The sequence below is a fragment of the Phyllostomus discolor genome, chromosome 1, assembly GCF_004126475.2.
Source record: "Phyllostomus discolor isolate MPI-MPIP mPhyDis1 chromosome 1, mPhyDis1.pri.v3, whole genome shotgun sequence".
Classification (NCBI taxonomy): Eukaryota; Metazoa; Chordata; class Mammalia; order Chiroptera; family Phyllostomidae; genus Phyllostomus; species Phyllostomus discolor.
This window is the reverse complement of record NC_040903.2, coordinates 147,343,321-147,358,730: the sequence shown is the minus strand read 5'-3', so window position 1 is coordinate 147,358,730 and position 15,410 is coordinate 147,343,321. Positions and strand designations below refer to the sequence as shown.

Below are 15,410 nucleotides of genomic sequence, written 5' to 3'. Positions count from 1 at the left end.
GAGAACTGAACATTGCAGTGAGAGTTTTTGTGACAGGTTTAAAATATGTTACAGTTCATATGTTGTAATAGTATGTTGACTTTGTGTTTTGTTTTTGTATATTTAGGGAACTGTATAACTGTATACTTTTTATTTGTAATGAGAACATTGAAATTCTTTGATTTCTTGTCATCTCTGTAATCACAATTTACTTTCCATTTTCTTAGTTCTCATAATTGCAGCCACAGCCCAGTTGGGTGGATCAATGGATGGAGGGAATCACTCAATTGTGTCTGAGTTTGTGCTTTTGGGACTCACCCATTCATGGGAGATCCAGCTTGTCCTCCTGGTGTTTTCCTCTGTGCTCTATGTGGCAAGCATGACTGGAAACTTCCTCATTGTGTGTTCTGTGACCATTGATGCTCACTTACACTCCCCCATGTACTTTTTCTTAGCCAACCTCTCCTTCATTGACTTAGGAGCCTGCTCTGTGGTGTCACCAAAGATGATTTATGACCTTTACAGAGAACATAAAGTCATCTCTTTTGGAGGCTGCATTGCTCAGATCTTCTTCATCCACGTTGTTGGTGGGGTAGAGATGGTGCTGCTCATGGTCATGGCCTTTGACAGATATGTGGCCATATGCAAGCCTCTCCACTACCTGACCATCATGAGCCAGAGAGTGTGCATTTTGTTTACAGCTGCTGCTTGGGCCCTTGGCATCACTCACTCACTGTTCCAATTAGCATTTGTTGTTAATTTGCCCTTCTGTGGTCCTAATGTATTGGATAGCTTTTACTGTGACCTTCCTCAGCTCCTCAGGCTGGCCTGTACAGATACCTACAGATTGCAGTTCATGGTCACTGCCAATAGTGGTTTTATCTGTGTTGGTTCCTTCTTAATACTCCTCATCTCCTATGTCTACATCATGTTTACTGTTTGGAAGTACTCCTCAGGTGGTTCATCCAAGGCTCTCTCCACTCTGTCAGCTCACATCACTGTGGTCCTTTTGTTCTTTATCCCAACCATGTTTGTCTATACATGGCCACACCCCAATTCACAGATGGACAAGTTTCTTGCACTGTCTGATGCTGTGCTCACTCCTTTTTTAAATCCAGTCATCTATACACTTAGGAATAAAGATATGAAGGCAGCAATGAAGGGAGTATGGAAACACTTACTTATTTACAGAAAGGTCTCTTAAGTGATAAGGTTAAGGCCTTTTCACCAATGATGGTGTAGCCTTTGGTTTCTGTCTTTGACATTTTTGACTCAGGAAGTTTGGGACATCACATATTGATCTGTATGTTATCAGATCTTTAACAGAATTTTTAACTGATGAATGTATTTATTCCATGGAAAGAGTGAATCATGAAAACAGTATGTCTATCTATGTAAGTCCCACTAAAATTTTCTCAGATATGTTATGTAGTTTTCAGTGAATAGGTCTTACATATCTTTTTTGAGATTTATTCTTAAGTATTTAAATTTTTGATACTGTTTTACATAGTATAGTTTGTTTAATTTATAATTAATAATGGCTAGTATCCATAAATACAATAGAATGTTTTGGTTTTTGACATTATATCACAAAGCCTTGTAAAACCTCCTACTTTTACTAGTTTTTTTTATTGTTTAGGTAAGGATTTCTTCACAGGTGATCATGTTGTCACTGAATAAAGACATTTTAATCCTTTTGTTCTAGTATGGATTAGTTTATTGTTTTTTGTTGCTGTATTGCCATTGCTAGATGAAATGTTATGATGCTGAATAGAAGTGGTTAGAGTGAACATCCTTGACTGATTCTTATTCCTGTGAGAAAAGCATTCAATCTATTATCATTAAGTATATAGGTTTTTCATAGGTGCCTATTTCAAGGTGAAAAAGTTCCTATTTATTCAGTTTGTTGAATTAAAAAAAATATATACTTTACTGATTATGCCATTATAGCGTTCCCAGTTTTTCCCCTTTGCCCCACTTCGCCCAGTACCCCATTCCTTCAACCAATTCTCTCTTAGTTCATGTCCATGGATCATGCATGTAAATTCTTTAGCTACTTTAATTCCTATACTGCTCTTATTCCTTTTTCTTTTTTGAGGCCATCAATTTGTGTTTCTTAATCCCTGCACCTTTGTCCCTGTGATCCCCTTTTGTCCTCCCAACTGATAACCCTCCAAATGATCTAAATATCTATGATTCTATTGCATTCTGCTTGTTTACTTAGTTTGTTATTTGGATTATATTATTGAGAGTTGTGAATTTATTGCCCTTTTAATGTTCATCATTTTGATCTTCTTCTTTTTCTTGTGTAATTACCTTTAGCATTGCATGTAATAATGGCTTCGTGATGATGAAGTCCTTTAGCTTTACCTTGTCTGGGAAGCACTTTATCTGCCCTTCAATTCTAAATGATAGTTTTGTTGGATAGAGGAATCTAGGTTGTAGATCCTTGCTTTTCCTCACTTTGAATACTTCTTGCCAGTTTCTAGCCTGCAAAGTTTCTGTTGGGAAATCAGCTGACAGTCTTACGAGAACTTTTTTGTAGGTAACTACCTGCTTTTTTCTAGCTGCTTTGAAGATTCTTTCTTCATCTTTAACCTTTGGCATTTTAATCATGATGTGTGTTGATGTGATCCAGTTTGTGTCCACTTTGTTTGGGACTCTATGAGCTTCCTGAACTTCTATGTCTATTTCCTTCACCAAATTAGAGAATTTTTATTCATTATTTTTTCAAATAAGAGTCCAGTTTATTGCTCTTTCTTTTCTCCTTGTAGCACTTCTATGATTTGGATGTTGATATGTTTAAAGATGTCCTAGGGGCTCCTTCACCTATCCTCAATTTTGAGTTCTTTTTTTTTTTTTGCTTATCTGATTGAATGTTTTTTTCTTCCCTGTGTTCCAAATTATTAATTTGAATCTCAGCTTTATCCCTTCCTCTGTCAGTTCCCTGTAGACTTTTCTTTATTTCACTTAATGTAAACTTCTTTTCTGCCTGGGTCCTTTTATGCTGTTGCAGTACCCAATGAGTTCCTGGAGCATCCTGATAACTAGTGTTGTGAACTGTGCAACTGATAGGTTGCTTATTTCCATTTTGTTTAGTTCTCTTTCTGGGGTTTTATTCTGTTCTTTCATTAGGGCCATATTTCCTTGTGTACTCATTTTGGCAGCCTCCCTGTTTTTGTTTCTGTATATTAGGTAGAGCTGCTTTTACTCTCTTAGTAGCATGATGTACTGTAGAAAAGTGTATCTGTAAAATGTGTGGGGTAGATCCTTAGGTAATCACCAGGTCTAGGCAACCCATGTCAACACTGTGTTGCTCTGTGTGAGGGAGGGCTCAAAGTGATGACAGTGCCATTCCTTGGCCTCAGAAGTTTTACATAGGAGGAAGCTGTCTCCCGGCACTTGCCTTTTTGCCTCTCTCTTCACTTTCTCTGCATATGCCACTGGTACTCTTTTTGCTGTTGCCCTGTTGCTGAACCCCAGAAAGGTTGGACTGAGTGAGTCCTGAGCTCATTGCAGGCCCTTTAAGAAGAGTCTTTTGAGAATCCCACAGTTTCTTTCACCACCTCAATGTTCACTGGATTTTAGAGCTAGAAGTTGTGGGGCCTTATGTTCCTGGTGCTAGAACCCTTGGCTGGGTGGTCTGATCTGGGGCTGTGATCCCTCAGCCCTGAGGTACTCTTCCTGATCATTATCCACCACAGATTACCTCACTTCTTTGCACCACTCCACATTGCCTCATCTCTCTGTGCCTCTCACCTTCTGAGCCTCTCTGTGTCACTCTAACATCTCGGTGTCTTCACCCCTCCTACCCATCTAGATGAATGTGGCTTCTTTAAATCTTTGGTTGTCGTACTTTCATACAGCTGGATGTTATGAAAGTCTGGATGATATTTGTTTTGTAGTTTCATTGTGATTTTTTTCTCTAGTTGTGCAAGAAGGCGAAGCATGCTTACCTTTGCCTCCATGTTGAGCAGAAGTCCTTGTTGAATGTTTTTAAAATCAGGAATGAATGTTGGATTTTGTAAAATGCCAATTTTGGTTTAGTATCAGGGTAATGCTCATCTTATTTAAAATTAAATTTATCAGGGTGACATTGGTTAATAAGATTATATCATTTGTATTCCCATACAGTTGGTTCTCTTTTTATTTTAATACTGTTTTGTTTAGCTGTGCAGAAGCTTTTTATTTTGATGAGACCCCATTTGTTTATTCTTTCCTTCACATCCCTTGCTGTAGGGGACATATCAGTAAAAATGTTGCTGCATGAAATATCAGAGATTTTGTTTCCTCTGTTCTCCTGTAGGACTTTAGTGGTGTCACGGCTTATATTTAAATCTTTTATCCACCTTGAATTTATTTTTGTGTATGGTGTAAGTTGATGCTTGAGTTTCATTTTATTGCATGTAGCTGCCCGGTTCTCCCAACACCATTTGTTGAAGAGGCTATTTTTACTCCATTTTATGTTGCAGCCCCAGTTGTCGAATATTAATTGACTGTAGAGACTTGGGTTTGTTTCTGGGCTCTCTGTTCTGTTCATGGAAAGATGCTCAATAATGCTAGCCACCAGAGAGATGCAAATTTAAACCACAATGAGATACCACTTTACACCAGTCAGAATGGCCATCATAAACAAAGCAACAAACAACAAGTGTTGGAGAAGTTGTGGAGAAAAGGGGACCCTAATGCACAGTTGGTGGGATTGCAGACTGGTACAACCACTGTGGAAAATAGTATGGAATTTTCTAAGAAAATTAAAAATTGACCTGCCTTTTGACCCAGCAATTCCACTGGTAGGATTATATCTTAAGAACTCTGAAACACCAGTCCAAAAGAACCTATGCACCCCAATGTTCATAGCAACACAATTTACAATAGCCAAGTGTTGGAAGCAACCTAGGTGCCCATCAGTAAAGGAATGGATCAAAAAACTATGGTACATTTACACAATGGCATTCTATGCAGTGGAAAGGAAGAAGGAGCTCCTACCCTTTGCAACAGCATGGATGGATCTGGAAAGCATTATGCCTAGTGAAATAAGCCAGGCAGTGAAAGACAAATACCATATGATCTCACTTTTCACAGGAACCTAAACAACAAAACAAAGAAACGAACAAGCAAAATATAACCAAAAACACTGAAATTGAGAACAGGCTGACAATGACCAGAAGGGAGAGGGGATGGAATTTCAGGGGAGAAGGGGAAGGGTTTACAGGAACAAGTATAAAGGACACATGGACAAAAACTAGGGGTGGTGGAAATGGGAGGGAGGTGGGGAGCACTGCAAGGAGTAGGCTGGGATGGGAGTTAAAGACAGAAAAGTGTACTTGAACCACAATTAAAAGAAAAAATAAAAATTAACAAAATAATTATATCATTTGTACACTGTGTTGTGTGTTAACCACCCCAAGTCGAGTCTGTCCATCACCAGTTATTTCCCCTGTGCTGTCCTCCCACTCTCCTCCCTCTTCCTTTGGCAATCACCACACTATTGTCTGTGTCCCCAGGTGTGTACCTCTTTTTTCCTTTTTTTGCTCAATACCTGCACCCACATAGACCTCCTGTGTCCCTTACAGCTGTCAGCCTGCTCTCTATTTGTGAGTCTGTCTCGATTTTGCTTGTTAGTTCATTTTGTTCATTAAAATCTACATATGAATGAAGTCATATGGTACTTGTCTTTCTCCTGCTTGCTTATTTCTCTTTGCCAAATGCATTCCAGGTCCATCCATATGGTTGCAAAATGTAAGATTTCCCTTTTTTTTTATGTCTGAGAATACATTTCTACCATGTGATATGTCTATTGCATTGTGCACACACCATCCAAAGTCAAATAATCTTCCATCACCATATATTTGACCCCTTTTACCTTTACTATCTTCCCATCCCCTTTCCTTTTGTCTATGAGTATGTTTTGTTTGTTTTTCTTGTTCATTCTTTTGTTGCCTTGAGTTTTAAAATGTATCTCCTCATTTTAAATTTACCAAAAGAATTTTGTAGAATTTATATGATTACTTTCTAAAATGTTAGGTAAAATTTGCCAGTGAAGTATTCTAGGTCTGAAGTTTTTCTGTGAGAATTTTCAACTATAAATTCAATATTTGGTAGTTTTTATATTGCAAGCAATTTGTACATTTATGTACATTATCGAATTTATTGGAATAAGTTATTTCCAATATTCCCTTATCATCTTTTGAAATATCTGTAAGATGAGCAATATTTCCCTTTGTGTCATTCTGAATATTGGTTGTTTGTGTCTTTTTTCTTTTTTATCTTATCATATTGGCTAGAGAACTTTCAACTTCTTGAATTTCTCAGGGAACCAAGTTTTCATTTCATTTATTTTTCTCTATTTTTATTTTTTATGTATTTTGCTTTTATGTTTACATTTATATATAGTCTTCATTTTTAGTTAGACTTTTTGCTAGTTTCTTTAGGAAGAAATAATCATCCTTCATTTAAGACCCTTCTTTTTTAATAGAAGTTTTCAGTTGTATTAATTTCCCTTTAGCACTCCTTTAATTGAGTCACAAATTTTCATATATCCTATTTTCTTCTCATTCAGTTCAATATATGTTCTAATCTTTCTTTTAATTTTTAACACATAGATTATAACTCCTTTTAAAATATATTTTATTCATTATGCTATTACAATTGACCCATTTCCCCCTTCACTCCCTTCCACCCTGTACACCCTCTGCCACCCACATTGCCCCTCTTTAGTTCATGTCCATGTGTCATAAGTTCTTTAGCTTCTATATTTCCCACACCATTCCTGCCCTCCCCCTGTCTATTTTCTACCTATTTTCCATGCTACTTATTCTCTATATCTTTCCCCCCTCTCTCCTTCTTCCACTTCCCTGTTGCTAACCCTCCAGGTGATCTCCATTACTGTGGTTTTGTTCTTGTTCTCTTTGTTTGCTTAGTTTGCTTTTGTTTTAAGTATGGCTGTTTCTAACTGTGAGCTTGATGTCTTTTTTAACTGTTCATATTTTTTATCTTTTTTTCTTAGATAAGTCCCTTTAATATTTCATATAATAAGGGCTTGGTGATGATGAACTCCTTAAACTTGGCCTTATCTGAGAAGCACTTTATCTGCCCTTCCATTCTAAATGAAAGCTATGTTGGATACAGTATTCTTCGATGTAGGTCCTTGCCTTTCATGACTTGGAATACTTCTTTCCAGCCCCTTCTTGCCTGCAGGGTCTCTTTTGAGAAATGAGCTGACAGTCTGATGGGAGCTCCTTTGTAGGTCACTGTTTCCTTATCTCTTGCTGCTTCTAGGATTCTCTCCTTCATTTTTACCTCGGATAAAGTAATTATGATGTGCCTTGGTGTGTTCCTCCTTGGGTCTAACCTCTTTGGGACTCTCTGAGCTTCCCGGACTTCCTGGAAGTCTATTTCCCTTGCCATATTGGGGAAGTTCTCCTTTATTATTTTTTCAAATAACTTTTCCAATTGTTGTGTTTCCTCTTCCCCTTTTAGTACCTCTATAATTTGGATGTTGGAACATTTAAAGATGTTCTAGAGGTCCCTAAGCCTCTCCTCATTTTTTTGAATTCTTGTTTCTGCATTCTTTTCTGTTTGGTTGTTCCTTCTGGTTCCCTTCCATTCATATGAAACCCAGTTTTCTTCCATCAGTTTTCATTCCCTGTGCATTTTCCTTCATTTCTCTTATTGTAGTCTGCCTTTGTTCATCTAATTTATGACCAAAGTCCACCAATTCTGTGAGCATCCTGATCACCAGTGCTTTGAGCTGTGCATCTGATAGGTTGGCTATTTCTCGGTTGCTTAAAAAAACTGGCTCTGGGGCTTTTAACTCTGTTTGAGCCATCTTTTTTATTTTATTTTATTATTCTTTCTTTGATTTGTTCTCATAGTTACATATGACGGGTGGAGCCTTAGGTGTTCCCCCAGGGCAGGGCTCCTCAGTTGCTGGGCTGTGACGTTGTATGTGGGGGTGGGGTCGAGAGGAAACAATGGTGCCTGCTTCACTCTCACTAGGATTTCAGTCACCTTTGCTGCTTCCCACAAGAAATTTGGGCCCTTCTGGTGCTGGCTCCCGGGCGGGTGGGTTTGTGTACTTTCTAGGACTCAGTGGGTTTCTCCAAAGAGCCTCCTGTGAGGCTGAGAGAATCTCCTGGCCTCAACTTCCACAGGTGTTTTCAGTTGGTGCCTTAAGGCTTTGTTTCCCAGCGCTGGGTCCCTGTGTTGTGTGCTCTGTGTTGCTGCCTGTTTTTGCCTAGTTTGTTTGCACACGAGTGTGAGGCTGCGGACAGCCAGCTACCTTGCATGCCTCCCTGGGTCTGTTCCTTGCCTCCCAAGCCCAGGGTCTGTCAACAGTCTGTCAGCTGCCCCTGCGCTTCTGGGGTCTACCAACTGCCGTCTTCACCCTGCTTTCCCACGTCTGCTAGCCACTGATTTTTCCTGCTGGTACCCCTCCACCCCTCTCTGTAGGCCTCTGACTCCGCCCCTCCTTACCGGACTGGAGGTATGGTATTTAGACTTCGGTTCCGGTCATTTCTCTCTGTTCTGGTTGTTTTTTGTTGGTAAATTCTTGTTGTCCTTAGTTTTGGTTGGGCGAGGAGGTACAGTGCATCCACCTATGCCTCCATCTTGACCAGAAGCTCCAGATTATAATTTCTTTGAAAAATTTCCAGATATCATCCCGTTATTGATTCTAATTTATTTTTATTGTAGCCTATAATCTACTTTGTATGATTTGAATAGTTTTAAATTTATGGAGAGTTGTCTTACGGCCCATAAGATAGCAGATTCCTATCGCATGTCATATTTACTGCTGAAGAATTTGCAGAGACTGGTTTCCTGGGACAGTTCATAGCATTGGACAGGGGGTGGGGCAAAAATTTAGACCTGATGTTGCTCTGTGAGATTGGGAATAAGCATAGAACTGAAGTTTGTTTCCTGGATAAAGAGGGCCTAATCCCCAGAAATTCAGAGTACTCTGTGTGAAGCCAAGTTCTTGCTTCTACTAAGTGCTAAAATACTGGGAAATCCAAGTCTACCAGTTAGTTAGCAACAAGGAAAAGGAGTGGCTGTCTTCTTGTGGCTGGCACTGTTCTGCAAGATTTGGAAAAAATAACAAAACCAAGGCTTTCCTTCAAGATACCAGGAAGGTAGTTAAGAGCTCCATGTCTTTAAAGCATACAGTCTGAAGGATCTTTCTTCATATTGAGCACTGTTGACTGGTGAAGGTCTCTTCCAGTGCAAACCAACTCATAAAGACTGGGAGAGGAAGCTGTAATACATTGACAAAAAAGCAAACCTACAAGGAACATAAAGGATCATGAAACATGTCACAACTCAAGGAGGAAAAGAAATCTTCAGTAACCAATCCTAAAGATATGGACACCTGTGTATTGCCTGACAAAGAAGTCAAAACAGTCATTTTAGAAAGATCATTGAGTTACAAGAGAACATTAGAGGCAGCTAAGTGAAATCAGGAAAGCAATATTTGAACAAAATGAGAATATCAACAAACATAGATATGGTAGAAAAAAGAGTCAAACAGAAATGCTGGAGTTGAATAATACAATAATGGGACTGAAAAGTTCACCAGAAAGGCTCCAGAAACAGAACTGATCAAGGAGAAGAAAGAACCAATGAACCTATAGCTATGTCATTGCATTGATACTGGTAAGAGGAGCAGAAAGAGAAATGAATGGTAAGAGTGGACAAAGCCTAAGGGACTATGAGACTCCATTAAGAAAACTAAAATATATGTCATGGTAGATCCAGAGATGAGAGATGAGAGATGAGAGAAAGGATTATAAAGCCTATTTTAAGAAATTATGGCTGAAAACATCCTATATCTTGGGAAGAAAATCAATGTCCAGAATCAGAAGGCCACAGGACTCCAAAGAAGTTGAAATGAAAGTGATTTACAGTGAGACACATTATAACCACATTGCCAAATAGGAAAGACAAAGAGAGAATTTTGAATGCAGCAAGAGAAAAGTGGCTCTTCTTATACAAGGAAGTTCCCAGAAGACTGTCAGTGGATTTTTCAGCAGGAAGCTTGCAGTGCCATGAAGAAGTGGGATTAGATTATATATTTTAAGGCTTAAAGAGAAAAAGTGCCAAAGAAAAATGCTATACATGGCAAGCTGTCCTCCAGAAATAAAGGAGAGATAAAGCTTTTCCCAGACAAACAAAAACTGAGGGAGTTCATCACCCTTAGTCCTGCCTTATAATAAATGCTAAAGAAAGTTTTTTCAAACTGAAATGAGAAGATACTGATTAATTGAATGAAAAATATAAAAGTATAAAACTCACTAGTAAAGGTAAATATATAGTTAAATATAGACTAGGCTCATACTGTGATGATGGTGCATAAGTCACTTTCCAACCATTAATAAAGTTAAAAGGCAAAAGTAAGAGTGTGACAGGACATAGCTGAGCAGTAGCCATTCCCAGACAGCAGCCATTCCCAGATAAGCAGTTATCTCAAGGTCCTACGCAAACCCCTGTTTTCAGCAGCTGCACTCCTTCCTCTCCTTCTTCTGCCTGTGTAACAAGCATTTAAGGAAACTCGAGCTTGAGGTCAATGCCCAGATTTTGGATTTTTATCTCCTCTAGGTCTGCATGTGTGAATAAACCCCGCTTCGCAAACTCCGAGGCCGTCTGAGTTGTCTTTTCTGTAACAAGATGAGTAGCTAATTAAATTAATCTAATGGATATGCAAAATCAAAAAATGTAAATTGTGAAATCAATAATATAAAGTGAGTGTCGGGGGATGAAAACGCAAAAGTGTAGAATTTTTTATGTGAAATAGGATACATTACAAATGATACCACAGAAATGTAAAGAATCATAATGATTTTTATGAAAAATTATATGCCAAGGCTTCCAGTCAAGATGGTGGTGTAGGTAAATGTAGTGCAGGCATCCTCCTACAATCAGACCTTCCTATTAACTTTACCTGTGTTAACTTATTTAATCCCAATAGCAATCCTTGAGATAGACATGATTATCATCCCCCTTTACAGATTGGGAGATGGAGCACACAAGTGTTCCATTAGACAATTTGTCTAATGTAAGTAATGATATGAGGGGAGACCCCTCCAGGCCTGGAATTATCTTGTGGAGGGTAAGCCCGTTGTAGTACAGGCTTCTCCCACTAGGTGAGTGTTCTAGGAACCCATGTGTATCAGTGTACCAGCTGGTGTTGTTGTGAGAGGCTGTATTTGGCTTCTGTGAATTTTTTTAAGACTCTTTCAAAGGATTTTTCCATTTCATGCTGGGTGATTTATTAGTTCACCTGCCCACAGTACACTGACTGTTCAGCAATTTTTTTTAAATAGAAATGTTGGCACTTTCAGTTTTTAGTTCGCAAAGTCTCTGTTCAGCAGTTTTTGACCATAAAACAGCATCACCCCTGTGCCCCATCCTCCCTATTCACCTGATCTCTCCCTGAGAGACTTTGTTTTTGTTGTTTTCCGGGGTGAAAATTTTCCTCAAAGGGAAACATTTCGCTGATGTGGAAGAAGTGAAACAGATGACATCAGAAGCACTAAAAAGCATCAAAACTGAAGAGTTCAAAAACTGTTTTTTTCCCTCTTTTTATTGTTGTGCACTTATAGTTGTCCCATCCCCCTTATTACTCTCTGCCCTCCCCTCCTGTTGTCTTTGTCCATGGGCCTGATATACAGGTTCCTTGGTGACCCTGCCCCTTTGTTGTCCTGTTTTCCCCTCCCTCCCCCCACCTGGTTACCAAAACTGTTCTGAGCAGTGGAGAATAGTCTCAGTAGGTGTAGTGCATCATATGGAGAGCACCTGGAAGGTGACTGAAGTTTGAACATGTAAGAATAAATACACAATTGTTAAAAAATAAATACAAATACTGTGTTCTGTGGCCGCCCCCCCATATACTTGAGTTTAAACCTAGGCAGTCTAGTACCAGAGGCTGGATTTTTAAGCATTATGTTATTTTTTTCTTATAAAATTGGTTTAATATTGATCTTTGGAAAGATCAACCTTAACTTTCTTTTTGAAATGTTCTTTTCTTTTTATTTTTTAAAAAATATTTTATTGTCATTCAAGTACAGCTGTCTGAATTTACCCCCCACCCCAGCCATCCCCACCTCCCTCCCCTGCTTCCACCTCCCCTTGGTTTTGTCCATGTGTCCTTTATAGTTGTTGGTGAAAACTCTTCCCTCTTTCCTCCCATTATCCCCTCCCACCACCCTCTGGTTACTGTCAGATTGTTCTTAATTTCAGTGTCTCTTGTCATATTTTTAATTAATGCTTAAGAATGGGAAGCATGAAGAACATTTTCCTAGGTGATACTTGGGAGACCTTTGCCTTCCTATAATGTAGAAAGGATATACTCCAAACTTTTTATATTAAAATTTTGTACTCTTTATCTATTTACTGAACATTTAATTTTCTTCCTTTAAGAATTGTCATTTTTTCTATTTTTGATTTGTTCTGCCTCTACGATATGTGAATTACTAGTGTAGGAGAAAGTTTATGTTTACAATGATTAATTTATACTCTATTATTTAAAATATATTATATTTTATTTTATTATTTTCATAATTAGAATGCAATAAAATTGTATTTTGGGCCTCTGTGTGAATTAAATGACCTCATCACACCTTTTAATTGTGTGTCTTTGTGCTAAGTGCATATTGGTGAATTATTTTACGTTTTCCAAGTTTGTGGCACTCTAGCAATTCTTTTGATGATTTTCAAGGGTTTCTCCAGGAATTAAACTGTTTGGGAACACATTTCTCGATAGTCATCTCTGTTTTCCACCTTGTCTGTCTTCTAACCCGTTTCTGTTCTGGGTTAGTAGCATTGTAAGTCTTTCATGTTCACTCATGGCTGCTTCTCTTACTTGTTGTTTGGTCTGTTGAACACACGAGAAGACTTAGTAAAGTGTGTCAATATTATTAAGTTCTACAACTGTTTTTGTAGGAAAGTTTTGGACTTTTTAAATTTAAAAATAGGAAAACATTCTCTTCCTTTTTGTTAGAGATTCCCCTGGGTCACATCATAAAATAAAGATAAATAATATGTAAAAAATAAAGTGGCAAATCTTTATATTTTGATAAAGAAATTACCCCCACCCCCCGGTGAATTGTGAATAGCCATCACAATTCTATGAGACTATTCCCTTGGCCTGATGATCTCATTCTGAGAATCCCAGAACTCTAATGCATCACTTGGTCACCACCTTCTACCATAGGTAATTAGTCACCTCTCTCAAAGTAGCAGTGTTTTATGTAGCCTCTAGTCTTAGGGAGGGTGGGTGAGAGGATGTGGGCAATGCTTATGCACAGGAGAAAATTTGGGTTGTGTAACTTCTCTGACTCCCTGATGATGTTGCCAGTTAGGTAGGTGGTGGTGAACAAGAGGGGTGGAGGGCAGTTGGGCTCTGCTCTGTCCCAAGAAGAGTCTTCTAGGTTCCTTGCTTCCAGAGAGGAAAATGTAACAAAATGAGCAGAAGCAGAAATTATATAGGAATGAAGTTTCAGGGCAAATGTGTAGAGAAAAGCACATGAAGGAAGGTGACGTTGATGTTTGAAATGGGAATCCAGGTAGAAGAACAAAGATATGGGAAAAGAGTGGTTACCATAAGCTGACAATTACTGTCCCTGCTTTGAAAATCTCTGATCCATATTCCACTTTCTCTGCATGTCAGTAGCTCATCTTTGACCTCACTTGCTGCATTGGCCAGAGGGTAATTTGGTCAAACAATTTCAATGTGACCTTTAGTGCCCATGGATTTCTGTCTCTTTTGATATTCAATTCTGCTCATATGTCAAACAAATGTACTTTTCTGAAATTCTCATTAAGTTCCTAAGCACACCTGAATGGTGTCACAAATGTATTCCAGCTGGCATTTGTCTAAATTTATGATGCTCACCTTCAAGAAGTTTCTTACAGTTACTGGGAAGCTTTCTTTATCTCAGCTGTTTATACATTTCTGCCACTCTGCACATCTTCTGTGTGTAGCACATTGCCTTTTTTTCCCACTTTTCCTCCAAAACTTCCTTGTCTGTATTACTGAAACTGTTTGACATTTGTAATTTTGTTTTCTCTACTTTGTCTTTATTCTTTACCTCTTTACAATCTTAATTCTCTCTTCACTATTGGACTTCACCTACTCCTTTTAATGCCACCAATAATACGTATCCCGACCCTAAGTCCCTGCCTTTTTCTTAGTCTGTGTCTTCTTGATCACTTTGTATCATATGAGAGGGACAGCTAATACTTCTTTGGTATTTCTTTTCCCCTTGTTTCTCATTGTTGTGCACAGAAACAGGGCTTTTTAAAAGCAGGTGATATGTAAAAATAGATATAACATAAAGAGAGATGTGGATGATACAGATAGAATAGAGAGGGCAAAACCTGGAGTGGTTCTTGAGTGCACAGGAAGGAAGAGTTACAATGAAAAAGGTAAGGATTTGGCTACATCTTTGTTTTTTTAGCTTTAGAAGGGAAAGGACACATTTTCTCTTCTTCCCTCTTAAGCTAGAATTCTGTACCAATTGTTTTGACAAGTGATAGGTGGTCAGTTTTCTTTCCTGTTGTTCTTGTCTGATATTTTGTTTTAGGCTTCTAAAATAAATGGACATGGACAATATTGTAACATTATTCTGTACTTTGGCACAGAGGTGTGTTGTAGAGATGAACAAGAAAGAATTTTTTTTAAGATTTTATTTTTTTATTTATTTTTAGAGAGGGACTGGAGGGAGAAAGAGAGAGAGAGAAACATCAATGTGTGGTTGCTGGGGGTCATGGCCTGCAACCCAGGCATGTACCCTGACTGGGAATCGAACCTGCGATGCTTTGGTTCGCAGCCTGCGCTCAATCCACTGAGCTACGCCAGCCAGGGCAAGAAAGAATTTTAAAATTCTGGTTTCAAAGACAAAACTTACTTTTATTAGACATATGATTTATTTAATATTGTACATAGATTGGAATTATGCAGTGATAACAATACTCTTCATTGCTGTTTTGAGCATTCAGTCAAGTAATATGTATGCAAAATGATTGTTTTCCAAAATCACTTTATTTTCACACTTTAATATACCTTTAATTTTTTTAAAAAATTAAAAGATTCTGTCTTCAAGTTTTTAAAAATACTTTTCTGTATTTTCAAATGATGAATATGTACTATTGAAGTCATCATAAAATGATTTCTAAAATTTAAATTTGCTGTGGAGTGCATTGCAGTCACTATACAATAAAAAGAGTTCTAGAATGTGACAGAAAGCCTCTTTTTCAAGAGGAAATTACAAACCTCTTATTTCCTCTCATTAACAGCCTTCCTCTTTAGTTACACTTGGAGAACCAAAGTGGTCATAGGCAATGAGTTTGCAGGCCAAGTATTGTGTTTGGCAATCCAGTATCTCTGGAGTATCACTTGGTCATTGTCCCCAGGGACTGTAATTACCTTCCTT

General features: G+C 38.2%; 1 protein-coding gene across 1 annotated transcript; it reads left to right on the top strand.

Annotated features, from left to right (window-relative positions):
- Positions 1-210: 210 nt before the first annotated feature.
- LOC114490329 (olfactory receptor 4F3/4F16/4F29-like) lies at positions 211-1,486 on the top strand. The gene has a single exon (XM_028504310.2). It carries the CDS (start codon positions 245-247, stop codon positions 1,181-1,183), a length of 939 nt encoding a protein of 312 aa, XP_028360111.1. The 5' UTR covers positions 211-244; the 3' UTR covers positions 1,184-1,486.
- The last annotated feature ends 13,924 nt before the right edge of the window (positions 1,487-15,410 follow it).

Bases quoted from the DNA above. Each gene is read 5' to 3' on its own strand.
- LOC114490329 (XM_028504310.2), top strand. From the start codon at position 245: ATGGATGGAGGGAATCACTCAATTGTGTCTGAGTTTGTGCTTTTGGGA.